This window comes from Lithobates pipiens, unplaced genomic scaffold (genome assembly GCF_037356315.1).
Source record: "Lithobates pipiens isolate NorthernLeopardFrog02 unplaced genomic scaffold, aLitPip1_a1.2 Scaffold_16, whole genome shotgun sequence".
NCBI lineage: Eukaryota > Metazoa > Chordata > Amphibia > Anura > Ranidae > Lithobates > Lithobates pipiens.
The window spans coordinates 263,351,442-263,370,486 of NW_027507748.1; the positions used below are offsets into that span (position 1 = coordinate 263,351,442).

The window sequence follows — 19,045 nt, forward strand, 5'->3', positions numbered from 1 at the left end:
GACAGATGGCACTTATACGTGGCAGTGGCACTGATGACAGATGGCACTTATACGTGGCACTGAGGGCAGGTGGCACTAGGGACAGGTGGCACTTATACATGGCAGTGGGGACAGGTGGCACTGGGGACAGATGACACTGATCACAGATGGCACTGATGACAGATGGCACTTATACGTGGCAGTGGCACCGATGACAGATGGCACTTATACGTGGCACTGGGGACAGATGGCACTTATACATGGCACTGGGGACAGATGGCACTGATGACAGATGGCACTTATACGTGGCAGTGGTACTGATGACAGATGGCACTTATACGTGGCACTGGGGACAGGTGGCACTTATACGTGGCACTGGGGACAGATGACACTGATGACAGATGGCACTTATACGTGGCAGGCACTGATGACAGATGGCACTTATATGTGGCACTGGGAACAGGTGGCACTGGGGACAGATGGCATTGGGGACAGGTGGCACTGATGACAGATGGCACTGATGACAGATGGCACTGATGACAGATGGCACTTATACATGGCAGTGGCACTGATGACAGATGGCACTTATACGTGGCACTGGGGACAGGTGGCACTGGGGACCGATGGCTCTGGGGACAGATGGCACTTATACGTAGCAGTGGCACTGATGACAGATGGCACTTATACGTGGCACTGGGGGCAGGTGGCACTTATACATGGCAGTGGCACTGATGACAGATGGCACTTATACATGGCAGTGGCACTGATGACAGATGGCACTTATATGTGGAACTGGGGTGGCACGTGGCACTGATGACAGGTGGCACCATGACAGATGGCACTTATACGTGGCAGTGGCACTGATGACAGATGGCAATTATACGTGGCACTGGGGACAGGTGGCACTTATACGTGGCAGTGGCACTGATGGCACCTATACGTGGCACTGGGGACAGGTGGCACTGGGGACAGATGGCACTTATACATGGCAGTGGCACTGATGACACTTATACGTGGCACTGGGGGCAGGTGGCACTAGGGACAGGTCGCACTCCCTTGTGACAGTAATAGGCGGTGACAGGTACTCTTTATGGAGGGATCGGGGGTCTAAAAGACCTCCGATCCCTCCTTTAGGCTGGGTTGACACTGCTGCGGGGGGAGATCCGGATGTGATTCGCACCGCAAATCACATCCGATCTCCGTAGCGATGCGAGTTCAGCCATACAGATAGTATGACTGAATTCGCATCGCTCCCGCAGCAAACTCGCACGGGACCCTTTTTTTGGTCCGCAACAGAATCGGATCGCATGGGGGTTCACACCATGCGATCCGATTCCTGTGCGAGTCGGCAGATCGCACTGCGATATGCGGACGGATCTGGGGGTGTCATTAGCATATCATTGACACTCCCAGCCGTCCGCATAGGGCAGTGTGAACTGCCGGCGGGAGGTGTGCGATGCGGGAAAACGCAGCGGATTCGCGGCGTTCCCGCATCGCAGCGGTGTGAACCCGGCCTTACACTTCAAAGTATTCAGATCGCCGAAAACTGCGATTCTGAATACTGTATATATTTTTTTAAACCGGCGCCATTGACAGCCGAGTAAACGGGAAGTGACGTCATGACGTCGCTTCCATGTTTACTATTAGGAGACTGGAACGAAGCCGATTACGGCTTCGTTCAAGTTCCTCCCCAGCAGCCGGAGGCATCGGATCGTGAAACGGTGCTCCCGATTGAATGGGAGCACCGGTAACAGTGGCGGGAGGGGGGGGGACGTCCCCTCCCGCTCCTCCGACATAACACCTGAGTGGCTTTTAGCCGCTTCGGTTGTTATGGCTGGATAGCCAATCGCCCGCTGTAAAAAACGGTATCGGGATGATGCCTGCAGGTGCGGGCATCATCCCGGTATACCCCCCGGAAGACGAGTACGCACATCTGCGTACGCTCGGCGGGAAGGGGTTAATAACCCATAATTTACTCTAATCACCCTTAATTAACTCTCTATTCTTCTCCATTTAATTATTTTCCTGCTTTTTTTTCTTTTGTTCACATCTATTTTATAAACGATAAACAATTAAAACTTTTTTTTTGTTTGCTTTTACTTGCTTTTTACACAATAATATTAACATATATTTAAACATTTCACACTGAAAAAGCGCTATATTAAAAAAATAAATCTATTTATTTCCTTTGGAAATAACTTTTCAATGCTTTGTACGATTGCTGACAGCTGAAACAAAACAGTTGCAGTAGGTATTGGTAATTAATATAGTTGAGTACTAAAAAAAAAAAAAAAAATCTGTATTTGTACTCATTGTAAAAAAATAGTTACTATTGTGCTCCTCACTGTTCTCCTTGCTGGAGGCACAGACATGGGGATGCAAAGGCCTGGCTCTACCAAGATGAGTGCCTCAACAAAGCGATGCCGTGCAGAACAGGGCAAGGCAGTAATGGGGGAAAGATCGGTTGTAAGGAGACCACTAGCAAGAATGGTAGCTAATTCTTTGCCCACTGCCTTTTGTTTTTGCCACAGCTTTCAGAATTCAGATCCTCGCATTGGCCAAAATTACCTGAAGGACCTCAACAGGAACAGGTGGTGGTGGCTGGAAGGAAGCAGGGGTGCTGATTGCAGGGGATGCATTGGAAGTCATAAGGTGTTGCCTCTGCATGAAATGTTGCTGATGTTGCAGCTGTATCCGTTCTCGCTGTTCTTCCTGCTGAGCTTGTTCTCTCATCAGCTGCATTCGTAATCCAATCCGAGAAGCCATGATTGCAGGAGCACGGGCTGGGTAGCTCTTGACCCCTACAAAACACACATATATATATAGCTTAAAATGACAAAATCACTCTCCAACAAAATTGTTTTTTGTTTGTTTTTAAGGCTATTCAGGGATCTTGCGATGTATAAAAGGTGATTCCACCAATAAATAATCACACATATACATGCTACCTTCAGATAATAAAAGATGACATTTATTCGTAAACATTAAGAAAAAGTGTCCATTTTCCAAAATCAAGTCAAAACAGCAATAAGAAGAACTTGACCTGATTTTTATTTATTTTTTTACCAGATTTACAAGAAAACCCAAGCTGTCCATCAAAATTGGCAGGGGGGTGGGACAAACTGGGCCAGGCTATAGTTTACCTCTGACACAGTGACTTTTCCTGGAAATGTTAAAATGTAAAATGTGGAGAAAATATTTAAAAAATGCCAAGAGAAAGGTAAAGTAAAATCATATACTGAATACTATTACATACAGTTATTAGAATACAATATTTTTAGCAGTAGCTTTACTTTTAACTCTAGCGTGTTGTATTATAACCCCCCTTTAGTCTTCTCCTAACATTGACCCCGGCCCCCTCCTCCCCCTTCCTCCTTCCCTTTCCCCTTGTTTCCTCCCCCCCCCCCCCCCACCGCCCCTTTCCCTCCCATTTTTGTTTTCCCCCGCCCCCGTTTTTTTTCCTCCCTTACTTTCCTATCTCCCACCTCACATCTCTTTTCTGTTTCCTAATTTTTTTACTTAAGTCCCTTGGTCATCTACCTAATCCTTTCTACATCATTAATCTTGGGCCTTTATTTCGCTTCACTCTTGTTCTTCACCATTCTCCACAATCACAATCATCCCTATGGTAGAGTGTTCACCAATCCTTCTTGTAAGTGTTTAAGCTGTACCGTGATAGTCCGCTTGCGTATTTGCTCTTGATGGGTCTTGGTTGGGGTCCAGATCCTCAAACCTCTATTCTATTCTATTGGGATGATGGTACACAATTTGTTATGCATGCTATTGTGCAATGTGAGGCCACTCAATATTTAGTTTCTCTAACATTGTTCACTGTTTGTGCTGAAAACCACCTACTGAGGAAAAGCAAATGACTAGGTCATCTAATGGTTCATAACGTAGCTCTCAAAATATTGCACTTAGCGGCAATATACTTTATCTTCTTTTGTTTCATCGCTACGACGTAGGGGAATTTTACAATAAAAAACACCTAAAAGACTCTGCAAAGAATGCTGAATGAAGTCAGAGTGGTAGTTATCACTTTTATAAGAAACATATTTTGGAAGTTAAAGGGGTTGTAAAGGCCGAAGGTTTTTTATCTTAAGGCGGAGCTCCAATCTCTTTGTCAGTTTTCTCCAAAAAGCACCTCCATTATTCTCTTTTTTTGCACAATATAAATAGGATACTGGTATAAGTGTATTCCTTCTTCTTACTTACAATTATGATATTTATCACAGGATCCTGGCAGACAGGCAGTGGTTATTATAAGTGCGGTCATCTGAAGCCCGCTCCTACTTGCTTCCAGGAATCCGTGCGCCTGGCTACCCAGCATGCACGTCCTGATCTCACGCCTGCGCTGTAAGGATGCAGCATGGCGCACTGTTGTTTTATGGTTGCCATAACAATGGTGGTGGCAGTTCCCACCCCATTTCTAGTGGAACCTGTCAATCGAGACGGAATTCAAGTGCGGTTCAAAGACTCCTGGGATAGATGACGCTGACATCCCAGCAGTCCTAGCAAATGCCTAATGATGACATCGCCGAGGCAGAAGTGCAGGCTATATAAAGCAAAACAAGGTATTTAGAAAAATAAAATAAATAAAATAATTGCCTTTACAGACTGTTCCACGGGTGGGTTATGTGTCCACTTTAATGCGTTCTATACATTAAGATAAAAATCCTTCTGTGTGCAGCAGCCCTACTCAAACTTACCTGAGGTCCCACTCTGTCCAGCGACGTCCAAGCCATCCCGAGATTCTCCCTCCTGATTGGGTAAGACACAGCAGTGGACCATTGGCTGTCACTGCTGTCAATCAAAGTCAGCAAGCCAATCAGAGGAGAGCCAGGGCATTGTCAGGGCTCCGTGTCATAAACCGGTGCGACCAGAAATGTGCGGACTGCAGTAGGGAAGACCAAAACGCATGTAAAGTGATAATAGTTTTAATAAAAGGATAAGTCAAACAATAAAGCAAACCAGCAAACAACCACGGTGACACACAATAATAACTCTCTAACCCAAATGTGAATACAGGAGTAAGATATAATCATAAACGTAATCAAGCCAGGGCCATACACAAGGGATCAATCAGATTGAACAGGGAGAAGGACGGGACAGGGAGAGGACAACAGGAGGAGTGGGTGGCACAGTGGTGTAGTGGTTAGCACTCTCACCTAGCAGTAAGAAGGTCACTGGTTCAAATCCCAACCATGACACTACCTGCCTGGAGTTTGCATGTTCTCCCTGTGCCTGCGTGGGCTTCCTCCAGGTACTCCAGTTTCCTCCCACACTCCAAAGACATGCAGGTAGGTTAACTGGCTTCTGTCCAAAATTGGCCCTAGTATATGAATGGGGACCTTGGATTGTGGGCTCCTTGAGGATAGGGACCGATGTGGGTGTAGCAATGTATAGGGAAAGGGACCATTGTAGACACTCACTCAGGTTGAACTGGATGGACTGGTGTCTTTATTCAACCTAACTATGAAACTATGAGGAAGGGATAAGTCTGCAAGACAGGGGTCCAAGGATGGATGGGTTCAGGAACACAGGACACAAGGTACAGGATTCAGGAATACAGGTCGCAAGATACAGGATTAAAGAATACAGATCAGGGCTCAAGAAAATACCAAGGCAAATGTGTGAGCATCTGCCAGGTATATATACACATCTACTTCAATCAGTCTCAGGTAATGCCTGATTGCAGGAGATGATGTCGGCTCCAGACTGCCGGGAGACATCTGCTGGTGGACACCAGCACTGGGGCCCAAAGATCTGACAGCGTCACCAGTAGGTGAAACCTTTCCCAACACACTGTGTCTGAATGGACAAAGGGAGCTGTGACTCAGTTTGGATGCCCCCCATAGCAAGCTGCTTGCTGTAAGGGCACTGAACAGGAGGGAGAGGCCAGGAGCACCAAAGAGAGACCTGAGAAGAGGAGGATACAGGCTGCTCTGTGCAAATCCACTGCAAAAGACCAGGTAAGTATAACATTTGTTATTTTTATAGGAAAAAAAAATACTTTAAATATGTATACACAACATACTCACTAGAGCCTATTATGAATCCATTCTAAATCCATTTTTTGGCCAATGTAATTTTTTTGTTCATCTACCAGAGAACCAGAAGAGGAGCACCAGTCACAAAGAATGTGACCTAGATATTTTGGTTTAACTCAGCATACTGGGACTACTGTGTATGTAACAGGTAGTATGTGAAAGAGGTATCACTTTGACACATTTGTTCAGATTTAGGCCCCTTTCACACTAACGTCCCGTTCAGGCCCGCCTGTCAGTTTTTCAGGCGGACCTGAACGGGTGCTCCATAGAGCTCTATGGAGCGTCGGATGTCAGCGGTGACATGTCCGCTGACATCCGACCCGCTCCGATCCGAAAAAGTGTGACGGAGGAAAAAGCTATTTTTCCATCCGTCTGCGGATCGGATCGGATGACGACGGGCACTGCGGTCCGTCGTCATCCGATCTCCCATAGGGGAGAGCGGCGCTGTGACAGGTCCGTCCCTGCACAGTGTGCGGAGACAGACCTGTCATCTCCCTGCTCAGCGGGGATCGGCGGAGTGATCCCCGCTGAGCAAACGGACATCCACGGGGCGGATCAGAACTGATCCGCCCCGTGTGAAAGGACCCTAAAGCTCAACTTCACCTTTATAATTTTCTTTAAGGAGCAGCCTAGCAGTGTAAAACAAATTGTTACCTGAAAACTCCCTGCCCTGCAAACCAGCACCCAATTTCATCAAAGCCACTTCCTGTGAGCGCAAGCCACCATGGACGCACCTCCCTGGGGGGTGTGTAATCACATCAGCCTGGGCTCAAGGAATTTATGACAGTGCAGCCCTTTCGAGGAGTTGGACTGCCCATGGCTGATAATGGAGGGGAAAAGAAAGGACATGATGTTGCCTGTCTGTCCAGAAGAACGCCTGATTTAGGGTATGTATTTATTTCTTTTTTTATGTGGGAAAGAGGGGTGGATCTTAAAACCTGGAGTCAGGCTTCAGACAAGTGTTAAAATACGTGTGAAGCAAGAATCTCTGTTTTTATGGTAAAGTCTGCTAGAACTTTGTTTAGCGTGTTTACCATTGCTCCAAGGGCAGAACAAGGTAAAATAAGTTTCACGTTGGGGCTTAAAGCGGAAGTAAACAAATCCATAAAACAGTCTCCGGCACGTGCCGGAATTGTAACACTCCCATTGGTTGTGCTCTCAACCAAACTGTCAAGCCATCCAATGGCTGGTGTCATAACTGATCACATGTGCAGCATCATGGCAGTTGTAGATTAAACAGAGGCAAAGATGGCAGCTTCCTTGGCTGAAAACGATAAGGGGGTTTACTTACACTTTAATTCAAGGGGTTATATTAGGTTTTTGTTAAAGCCACGGATTAGAGGTTTATCCTTACGTTTTTCTGTTAAAGGGAATCAATCACCTTCTCCTTGATACCACGGCACAATCCCACTGTAAGCTCTGTTTAGGAGCACTGGGAAGCCATATTTCATGTATAGACCGGAAGTAGTGATACATCTCACCAATAGGGTCACAGATATACAGTAAATAAAAACCTGAAACTAAATTTTAACTTCCACGGTATTTATGACATCTATATCACTGAGAGACATTGTGCTTCAATTATTCAAACTGTCCAACATTCTTTAATCAGATGCCATTGGAGCGGTTAGCCTTGTCTCACGTATTAGGGCACGTACACCATTAGGGGTACTAAACCAATGGATCAGTAGAGAAAATGTATAAGATCCTGTTTTTATGCTTCTATAGTGAAGCAAATCACTGGATTTTTGGTATCTAATATCTCAACAGCCCAAGGACAATATTTCAAATGCACATGTTCCTGAAATTGTCTGTAAATGTATAAGGGTGCCGTCACATGTCTGATAAAGGGGTCCTTCGAGGCTCCGAAACATTACTTTTTGTAACTATGATGTGATCACTGAATAAAGCTTTGGACCCGGTCTGAAAAACCTTGGTGTGCTGGTGACATTCATCTCGCTTTGACATCTCAGTAGTGTACACATTACAAGAAATATAGAAATCCAGTAATATCAAATGCTGGGATATGAAACAGCAAATTGTAAATTGTACATACACACAATCAACAATTAAGAATTTTTGGATAAGAGTTTAGGAAGATGCTAAAGGGTTGTAATAATCTTACAATTGTTTTACTGTATCTTACTAGAAAAAAAGGTTTTATGTGCTAAAATTATTATCTTTATTCCATAAATATGGGGTAAGGTTCTGCCTTAGGCCCCTTTCACACGGGACGGATCCGTAATGATCTGCCCCGCGATGATCCGCTTGCTCAGCGGGGATCGCTCCGCTTATCCCTGCTGAGCCGGCGGATGACAGGGCGATCCCTGCACAGCTCTCCGCTCTCCTCTATGGGAGATCAGATGAACACATCTGTCTGTGTTCATCCGATTCGCTCTGCAGACGGATAGAAAAATAGGATTTTCCTCCGTCTGCAGAATCGGATCATAGCCGAGACGGACGATATCGGGAGTCTGCAGATGTTCAACTGCTGACACCTGCTATCCCATAGGGATGCATGTATGTTTGTATTTCATCCGCAAACGGATGGATGAAATACGGACATACGGTCCGCATGTGTGAAAGGGGCACTAATCTAATATCCAATGGCTACAATGCATACATTCTTGAAAGAGTTCTCCTTAAACAATATCCCTATTCTGCAGAAATATTTCACACACCTTATACTACTTAATGGCCCTGTTATTGATTTTTATTTGAATGAATTTCTTACTTTCTGCTTTTTTGTAATGTTCTCCGTGAACTTCTGGATGTCTGCTTTTCCCCCTCAGTTCTATTTGTTTAGAACGAGCAGTGCACAATCATTGCAGTGATATGCAGAGTACACATCCTATAGGCCATATTTTATAGTTCTAGTTCATCTTGATAGAAAGAAAAAGAGTGGCTACTTTCCTACATAGAGTGGGACCATGGAGAACAAACTTAAAGTGATATTTTTTTTTTCTTTAAAAGTCATAAACAGGTTATACTTGCCTGCTATGCGAAATGGTTTTTCACAGAGCAGCCCAGATTCTCCTTCTCGGGTCTCTCTTTGGCGCTCCTGGCCCCTCCTTCCTGTTGAGTGCCCCCACAAGCAAGCAAGCACCTTGCTATGGGGGCACTCAGGCATGGAGCCGTGATTCGGCCCACCCCCTCTCTCTTCTGATTGGTAACAGACTTTTATTGACAGCAGTGGGAGCCAATGGCACCACTGCTGTGTCTCAACCAATCAGGAGGGTGAGTCTCAGATGGCTGAGGAACACATGCACATCGCTGGACAGAGACAGAGCTCAGGTAAACATTAGGGGGGCTGCTACACATACACTATCTCACAAAAGTGAGTACACTCCTCACATTTTTGTAAATATTCTATTATATCTTTTGATGTGACAACACAGAAGAAAAGATGCTTTGCTACAATGTAAAGTAGTTAGTGTACAGTTTTATAGCCCAGTCCATCTTTATGTAGAGTAACAATATTTTTTTTCAGATCCTCAGAGAGTAATTTCCCATGAGGTGCTATGTTGAACTTCCAGTGACCAGTATGAAAACAGTGTAAATTTACAGTCCCTTCAAAATAACTCAACACACAGCCATTAATGTCTAAACCGCTGGAAACAAAAGTGAGTGCACCCCTACGAGAAAATATCCAAATTGGGGCAAATTAGCCATTTTCCCTTCCCGGTGTTATGTGACTTGTTAGTGTTACAAGGTCTCAGGTGTGTTAAATTTGATGTTATCACTCTCACTCTTTTTCATACTGGTCACTGGAAGTTCAACATGGCACCTCATGGGAAATAACTCTCTGAGGATCTGGAAAAAAAAATATTGTTACTCTACATAAAGATGGACTGGGCTATAAGAAGATTGCCAAGACCCTGAAACTGAGCTGCAGCATGGTGGCTAAGACCATACAGCGGTTTAACAAGACAGGTTTCACTCGGACCAGGCCTCACCATGGTCGACCAAAGACGCTGAGTGCACGCGCTCAGCATCATATCCAGAGGTTGTCTTTGGGAAATAGATGTATGAGTGCTGCCAGCATTGCTGCAGAGGTTGAAGGGGTGGGGGGTCAGCCTGTCAGTGCTCAGACCATATGCCGCACACTGCATCAAATTGAATTAGCAGCACAGTGGTGTAGTGGTTAGCACTCTCACCTATCAGTAAAAAGGATTGCTGGTTCGAATCCCAACTACGACACTACCTGCCATACCTGAGTTTGCATGTTCTCCCTGTGTTTGTGTGGGTTTCCTCCGGGTACTCCGGTTTCCTCCCACACTCCAAAGACATGCTGGTAGGCTAATTGGCTTCTGTCCAAAAATTGGCCCTAGTATATGAATGGGGACCTTGGATTGTGGACTCCTTGAGGGTAGGGACCGATGTGAGTGTGCAATGTACAGGGATAGGGGTAGACTCTCACTCAGGTTGAACTGGATGGACTAGTGTCTTTATTCAACCTTACTAACTATGTAATTATGAAACTATTGTACCAGAATTCATGAACGAATAAAGTTGTCACACAAATCTGATTTCTTTTTTATGAGGAAGTAAGCTTAGACAAAGGAGTGGATGTGGATATCGTATACTTAGATTTTGTGAAAGTCTTTTACACAATTAAGTGTAAGTTAAAGGCTAAATTCACCTTTTTTTTTTTTCTTTTTTTAAAGTACAACTTTCCTATGTACAAATATACCAATAATGTACCTCTGTTGCAGAAAATAAAAAGTTGTCCCTATGTTCGGGAGTAGGCATCACCTCTGCTTTCTTCTATAGAACACTCCTCCATGTCTTCCTAGTATCTCCTGAGCTGTTCGTAGAATGAAGAAGTTCTTCAGCAGCTGACCTCAATTAAACATACCCCACTCTTCCCCTGCTCCTCCAGAAGAATGGTCCTGCCTACCCCCTCACTACCTTAATTCAGCCCAGTGCTGCAGTGCTTTCCAAAACCAGGAATAAGTGAGGTGTATTCCACACATCCTATTCTACGATGCAGTAAGGCTGCCTATCATGAGATTCCTGGATAGTCACAAGATGCTACAGGAAGCCAGGCCTCAGAATGCATCTTTTGAAATTTTGGAAAGAGAGGGTACAAATGCAAGGCTGCAATGGACTAGATGAGTGAGAGATCAGCACATTGGGATGGCTTGGGCTTAAAAAACATTAAAAAAGGCTTCTAATTATTATAAACAAGTAAAATTCTGCTTGATAAATTGAACTTAGCCTTTAAATTCCACAAACTTAGAAAAATCAGTTTGTAAAATGTACAGAAAACTGGCTAAGAGACTCTATCCAGGCAGGGCCGGTGTTCTGCCGTATAGTGTCCGGCCATCATATAGCGTCCGCCCCGTACTGCGCATGCGCAGTACGGAGCAGACCAAGCTTCGGAAAATTTCCGAAGCTGAACGGCGCCTGCGCCGTGAGTGGAGGTGGTAGCCCCACCATCCAAGCGGACATAGGGTTGTGAGTATTAAAGGGCCCCTCGCGGGCGAGCTTCGCTCACCACGCTTCGGGCTCGGCCTCGCTGCGCTCGGCTCTTTTTTATTCCTACTCTATGTCCACTTAGATAGTGGGCATAGAACCTGGACTCAAGGCGCAGGCGCCGTTCATCCTCGGCAATTTTCGGAATCTGTGTTGCTGTGTACTGCGCATGCGCAGTACACAGCGGACACTATCCGATGGAGGACGTTATTAGACAAGACACCGGTACTACCACTAGGCAAACTAGGCAGCCGCATAGAGCGCACTGCTGCCTGGGGCACTCAGTCACTGGTGTTCCAACTCTCTCCTCTCTGGAGCAAGCAACTAATTCTCAGCATCAGCAGGCAGCCGCTGCTCCATTCACACATAGTGTCAGAGGAGCAGCAGCAGTGGAGGACTGTGTCTATGTCCCAACTCCCAAATGAATGGAAGTAAACAAACATTCATTGATATGCACTGGTAGGCTGCATTGATGGGCACTGGTGGGCTGCATTTTATGGGTGCTTCATTAAAAAGGTGGCGTATACATGGGCAGAGCAAAGGGGGTGGGATCAGGGGTGGAGCCAAGGGGAGCTGCAAAATTAGGTTTCGCCTAGGGTGTCAACAATCCTTGCACCAGCCCTGCATTCAGAGAATAGTTGTTAATAATTCATACTCTGAATAGTCTAAGGTTATTAGTGGTGTACCCCAAGGTTCAGTGTTGGGATCCTTACTTTTTAACATATTTATAAATGATATAGGGTCTGAGATTATATAAACATTTCAGTCTTTGCAGAGGACATCAAGCTCTGCAGTAGAATACCATCCTTACAAGATGTCTCCAATTTACAAGCCCACCTTAATGCACTGAATGTAAAATAAAGTGTAGTGTTGTGTGGAAATAAATGTGCAAACAATTAAAGTGTCAGTGCAACAGTCCTAGTAGATGACAGGCTCAGCAATGGAATGCAATGCCAAGATGCTGCTGACAAAGCAAACAGAATATTGGCATGCATTAAAAAGGGGATTAACTCCAGAGATAAAATAATAATTCTCCCGCTCTACAAGACTCTGGTCCGGCCTCACCTAGAGTATACTGTCCAGTTCTGGGCACCAGTCCTCAGGAAGGATGTACTGGAAATGGAGTGAGTACAAAGAAGGACAACAAAGCTAATAAAGGGTCTGGAGGATATTAACCACTTCAATACCGGGCACTTAAACACCTTCCTGCCCAGACCAATTTTGAGCTTTCAGCGCTGTCGCACTTTGAATGACAATTGCGCGGTCATGCTACACTGTACCCAAATGAAATTTGTATCATTTTTTTTCCCACAAATAGAGCTTTCTTTTGGTGGTATTTGATCACCTCTACGGTTTTTATTTTTTGCTAAACAAATAAAAAAATACCGAAAATTTTTTTTTTTTTTTTTTGTTTCAGTTTCAAAACTTTGCAAATAAGTAAGTTTTCTCCTTCACTGATGGGGCTACACTGATGGGCAATGATAAGGCGGCACTGATGGGCACCGATGAGGTGGCACCAATGAAGTGGCACTGATGAGGTGGCATTGATGGACACCGATATGTGGCACTGATAGGCGGCACTGATGGGCGACACGGATGGGCACTGATAGGTGGCACAAATTGGCACGGATTGGAATGGATGGGCATGGATAAGTGGCACAGGTGGGCATGGGTTAGGCGGCACAGGTGGGCATGGGTAGGCGGCACAGGTGGGCATGGGTAGGTGGCACAGGTGGGCATGGGTAGGCGGCACAGGTGGGCATGGGTAGGCACTGATAGGCGGCACAGATGGGAACTGATAGGCGGCATTGTATTATAATATATTGCACTAATGGATGCCAATCAGTGCCAATCAATAATGCATGCCAATCAGTGATGCCCATTGTGGGCACTGATTGGCATCCATTATGGGCACTGATTGGCATCCATTGTGGCACTGACTAGAATCCCTGGTGGTCTAGGGTGGCATATCTTGTCCTTGGCATCCCTGGTGGTCTGGTGGCGTCCCTGGTGGTCCAGTGTGGGCATCCTCGGGGGGGCTGTGCTGACCCCCCCTGTCAGAGGAGCTGCCGATCGGCTCTCCTCTACTCGCGTCTGACAGACGCGAGTGAGGAAAAGCCGATCACCGGCTTTTCCTGTTTACACTGTGATCAGCCGTGATTGGACACGGCTGATCACATGGTAAAGAGTCTCCGTCGGAGACTCTTTACCGAGATCGTAGTTGCCGGGTGTCAGACTGACACCCCGCAACAACGATCGCTGCGATGCACGCCCCCGGGGGCGCGCAGCGGCTCATAATCCTGATCACGTCATATGACGTCCGGTCAGGATTATGAAACCACTTTGCCGCCGTCCATTTGCTATAGGGCGGGCGGCAAGTGGTTAATTATGAGGAAAGGTTGCGAGCACTGAACTTATTCTCTCTGGAGAAGAGACGCTTGAGAGGGGACATGATTTCAATTTACAAATACCATACTGGTGACCCCACAACAGGGATAAAACTTTTTCGCAGAAGGGAGTTTAACAAGACCAGTGGCCACTCATTAAAATTGGAAGAAAAGAGGTTTAACCTTAAACTACACAGAGGGTTCTTTACTGTGAGAGTGGCAAGGATGTGGAATTCCTTTCCATGGGCGGTGCTCTCAGCGGGGAGCAGTGATAGCTTCAAGAAACTATTAGATAAGCACCTGAACGACCGCAACATACAGGGATATACAATGTAATACTGACATATAATTTGTTGGACTTGATGGACATTTTTCGACCTCACCTACTACCATATGTAACTACAGAGAAGGGCAACAAAGCTAATAAAGGGACCGGGAGACATTAGTTATAAAGACAGGTTACGAGCACTGAACTTATTCTCGCTACAGAAGAGATGCTTGAGAGAGTATATGATTTTAAATGTACCAATACCATACTGGTGACCCCACAATAGGGATAAAAAATTTCCGTGGAAGGGAGTTTAATAAGACACGTGGCCACTCATTAAGATTAGGTTTAAATTTAGACTTCATGGAGGGTTCTTTACTGTAAGTGCGGCAAGGATGTGGAATTCCCTTCCACAGGCGGTGGTTTCAGCAGGGGGCATCGATAGTTTTAAAAAACTATTAGATAAGCACCTGAATGGCCACAACATTCCAGTGCACAGCAACACCGTCTCAGCATCCAAAAAGTATTAGGCTCCACCAATCATAGAAGGGACGCATTTCATCCAGTAAGAAGTCATCTGGGGTATATACCTATACCCCAGATGACGTCTTAGTGCACAAAATGCGTCGGGACATATTGCGTTGGCTCCATGTTATTGCGTTCTTTATCACCCTTTGTGATCACACAGTTTACAGTGCCTGTATTCATCTACATTGATGTAAGTGCATTGCTTTATTCAATAAAACCTTAGTTAAGGATTTTATGCTATGTGGCGATTTCTTCCTTCCATGATCCCTTCTATGATTGGGGGAGCCTAATACTTTTTGGATGCTGGGATGGTGTTGCTGTGCATCCCTTATGCTGGTTCCTGGGAAGTTAAAATCTCCCCAGTTTTTCCGCTTGTTTGGCTCCTTGCCGCTGGCAGGGGGTCCACACGATTTGGTAAGAGTACCCGATCATTTCGTTTGGTGGTGGCTGCTCAGTGGATGGTGCATTCTTTCCATGGTGGTTTTCTTTCACAGAGGGCAGATTACTTACTTTCCTAACATCTTTGAACTGTCCTTCATTTAGAAGTCACTTTCATTTGTTGGGACTCACTGTAAAAATATCACGTTTCTTCATTTTCAGATTCATGATTGATGGACATTGTGAATTACAAATTGTTTTGCACATTTTCTTTGCACTTTATGTATAAATATTCATGAATTTATGTAGGTGGCAATCATTGGTCATCGATTTCGATATATTTTTATTGTTGCACTGACATTTTAATTGTTTGCACATTTATTTTCACACAGCGCTGCGCTTTAGTTTTAATTCACGTTAAACAATTTGGCTAATTGCCAGCAGCTTGCTAATTCTAACTGGTATTTTCATTGACCTCAGTGCACTGTTTAATTGGGCAACTATGTGGTAAATGAAATTGAATGTTGATAAATGCACTTGGGAGGGCAAATAACATGCATCATACATTCTAGAAGGAGAACAGCTGGGGGAGCCAATGGTCAAGAAGGATCTGAGTTTACTGGTAGATCATAAACTTAAAGAGTAACTCCACTTTTGTTGAGGAAAAAAAAAAACCTTCCCCTCTGGGTGATCCATGTTCATTGCAGGGATTTTAACAAACTGTTGCAGATTCCTAACTTGTGTTATTTTGAAAAAAATAGCTGTTTATTTGTCTGTGCCCATGTGCGAATTATGCTGTATGGTGCACCTGTGAGGCTCTAATGAGGAAACTTGCAGGAGCTGCATCCCTTTAGATGTACTAAAGTGCAAAATACTCCAGCGTTGGTGTGGTGAATAAATGATCAAGAATAAAGTAAAGATAATAAAAGCTGCACCAATTTCAGTGAACCTTCACTTTTCAACAAACTATATAAATTATTAGTGCACTAATATCAATAATCAATATGATAATCTTGTGCCATAATATACAGCTATGCCTCGGTTTGCGAGTAACGCGGTATATGAGCTTTTCAAAAGACAAGCTATATATATATTTTTTTTATTCTGACTTGATTTGTGAATGCCGCTTTGCATTATTTTTTATGGGGAAGCTCGCTTTGATATACAAGTGCTTTGGATTATAAGCATGTTTCTGGAACTAATTATATTCATAATCCGCTGGCAGGGAACCCGAATAGAGGAGGATTGGGGCTGCTCTGTTCAAAACTAATACACAGAGTAGGTAAGTATAACATGTGTTATTTAAAAAAAAAGTGGGCCTGTAGAATCACTTTAGGGGGATATGATCACCATGTATGAATACATAAGTGGTCCATATAGTGAACTTGGTGTTGAGTTATCCACTTTCAGGTCACTACAGATGACAAGGGGTCAGTGCCGTTTTTAAGGCAGGGCAAAAGGGGCAGCTGCCCTGGGCCCTGTCCTTGTGGGGCCCAAAGCAGCTGCCTCATACTTGGAAACTATCCCAGTTTAAAATCCCTTGTCCCTTGAGGTTTTAGTCCTGTGCTGTGTCCCAATATCTCAGTGTGAAGTCATGTTACTAATGCTGCCCAGCTCTGCCCTATTGTTGTGTACAGATGACTCACCTGCAGACCTTGTGTTTACATGTAAATTCTGACATTGATATGTAAATAGCGATGACATTCATATGTAAATAGCGGCAGACCAGCGGGATTCGTATATAAATAGAGGCAGTAGTCATATGTATATCATGCCCCCCTGAGGTCATATCCACCATCACCTATACTGAATGTGCCCCCTGGGGCGGCAAAGGGGCATGCTTGAAAGTCCTGCCTACAACTGTGGTCCTTAAGCCTACAATCAGCCTGTTCTGCCAAGGTAAGCAAATTAGTGGGGAGGAGGGTAGTGTGGGGTGTGCAGAGGTAGGTAACGAAGTGCACAGATGAGCAAGGAGGGAATGTACAGAGGTAAGTAAGATGGGTGCAAAGATGAGCAGAGGAGGCAGGTAGAGTTAAAGGAGAGGGGGAGTGGAGAGGATGGGGGAGGTTTAGGGTGCAGAGGTCAGCATGGATTTAAGGAAGCAAAGGTGTACTGACAGAGTGGATGAAGATGTAGGTCATGTGTAGGGCAGCCTATACATTTCAATGGGCTGCTCTATGTGCTACAAATGTGGAAGAAACTTGCAAACCCCTTTTCCAAAATCAGTGAGCAGTATTGATGTGCAGTAATCTCTAGCAACCAATCAACAAGCAGAAATTATGTGCTGTAACCTCTAGCAACCAGTCAGTGAGTGGTAATGATACACTGTAACCTCTGGCAACCAATCACAATCGCTGTCTGATCTGATTCAGTAAACTGATTGTGAGTCTAGCTGCTTTTTTATGTATGTCTCAAAGCAGGTGGAGAGCGAAACTGCATGGAGGTGGGGGCCCAAATTTGTTTTTTTGCCCAGGGTCCAATCAATATTAAAGACGGCCCTGCAAGGGGTACTCTTTACACCTCCACATATGTAAAGGCTTATTCACAACAAGAGCTGTGAAAATGTGGAATAAACTCCCTCAAGAACTAGTTCTGGCCAGCTCAGTAGTTTGTATTAAAAAAAAAAAAGACCTTTATGCATTCCTTGATGCACAAATTATAACTGGATACCATCATTTATAGGCAATAACACCAGGGGTAGTTGATCCAGGGAATATCAGATTGCCTCCTGGGCCAATGGGAAAGATTCATTTTCTTTTTTGGAGCAAATTGCATCATGCTTTATTGGGGTTTTTATTTTTTTGCCCTTCTCTGGATCAACTGTGGGTAGAAAAAGTTGTGTATATGGAGGTTTCCTATTTTTTTTTTCTCTGTTGGTTTTATTTAGTCCATAATGGTCCAGTAATAGTAGTTTTTTTTCTCTGGCTCGGACAAACCCTTTTTTCCCCCCAAGTCAATGGCGCAAAGTTTTGAAACAAGTGTGTAGTGTTTGTAGGTAACATGTTGTGCCATTTTAGCCACTAATGATAAACAAAAAAAAGTAAATGTAATTTACATTTTGAACGGATTTAAATGGTTGTAAAGGTTCAAGGTTTTTTACCTTCACGCATTCTATGCGTGAAGGTAAAAAACCTCCTCTGTGCAGCAGCTACCTCCCTAATACTTACCTGAGCCAGATATTCTTCCAGCTATGTGCACAAGAGTCTTGGCTCTCCAGAGACTCTCCCTCTATTGGCTCTTGCTGCTGTCAATCACAGGCAGTGAGCCAATGAGGAGAGAGGGGTGAGGCCGAGCCAATGCTCTGTGTGTGTAGAGACACACCGAGCCACAGCTTGTGAACGAGCCTGCTTGGGTACCCTCATTGCAAGCTGCTTGGTCTGGGCACACTCGGCAGGAGGGAGGCCAAGAGTTCTGGTGAGGGACCAGAGAAAAGGAGGATCCAGGCTACACTGGGCAAAGTATAACATGTTTGTTATTTGACCAAAAAAAAAGAAACCCTTTAATATCACTTTAAGGCTGGCTTCACACTATTACGATCCGGATGTGGGTTTTTTACGGCATCCAATTCGCATGTCAAGGCATTATTTGTGACTGGCTCTCTATGGAGCTGCTTCACACATCTCCGGAGGGGCTCCGGAGCGAATTGCACAAGAGCCCTGTGAGTCTTCTGGACGATTTCAGTTCCGAATTCAGTCAAAAATTCAGACTGAAATCGGATCTGAATCGGTGAACAGGGACGCACCGGTCCCCTGCTGTGGGTCGCACCGTGCGGAGTGTGTGCCCAGCCTAAAAGGGCAATTGTGTCAGAACAAATTACATACAGAAATACAGAATTCAGATGCAGTAAGTTAGCATTCTCACTACTATGGTTTGTGCACAGCTGGGCAGTCTTCACATTTTAAAAATGCTCCCAGTCATGTGCTGACTGGCAACTTTTGGCCCAGGGGGCAAGTACAACCCAGAGGCCCATGGTGGAG

At 44.9% G+C, this 19,045-nt stretch overlaps 1 protein-coding gene across 2 annotated transcripts in view; it reads right to left on the reverse strand.

The window, feature by feature from the left end:
• Positions 1 to 19,045, reverse strand: part of TFEB (transcription factor EB) — a 97,037-nt gene that overhangs the window by 34,764 nt on the left and 43,228 nt on the right. For both annotated transcript variants that reach the window (XM_077481365.1, XM_077481366.1), the window contains one exon: positions 2,548 to 2,780. In XM_077481365.1, coding sequence (XP_077337491.1) covers positions 2,548 to 2,745 — 198 coding nt within the window. In that variant the 5' untranslated portion in view covers positions 2,746 to 2,780. The remainder of the gene's footprint in view (positions 1 to 2,547; positions 2,781 to 19,045) is intronic.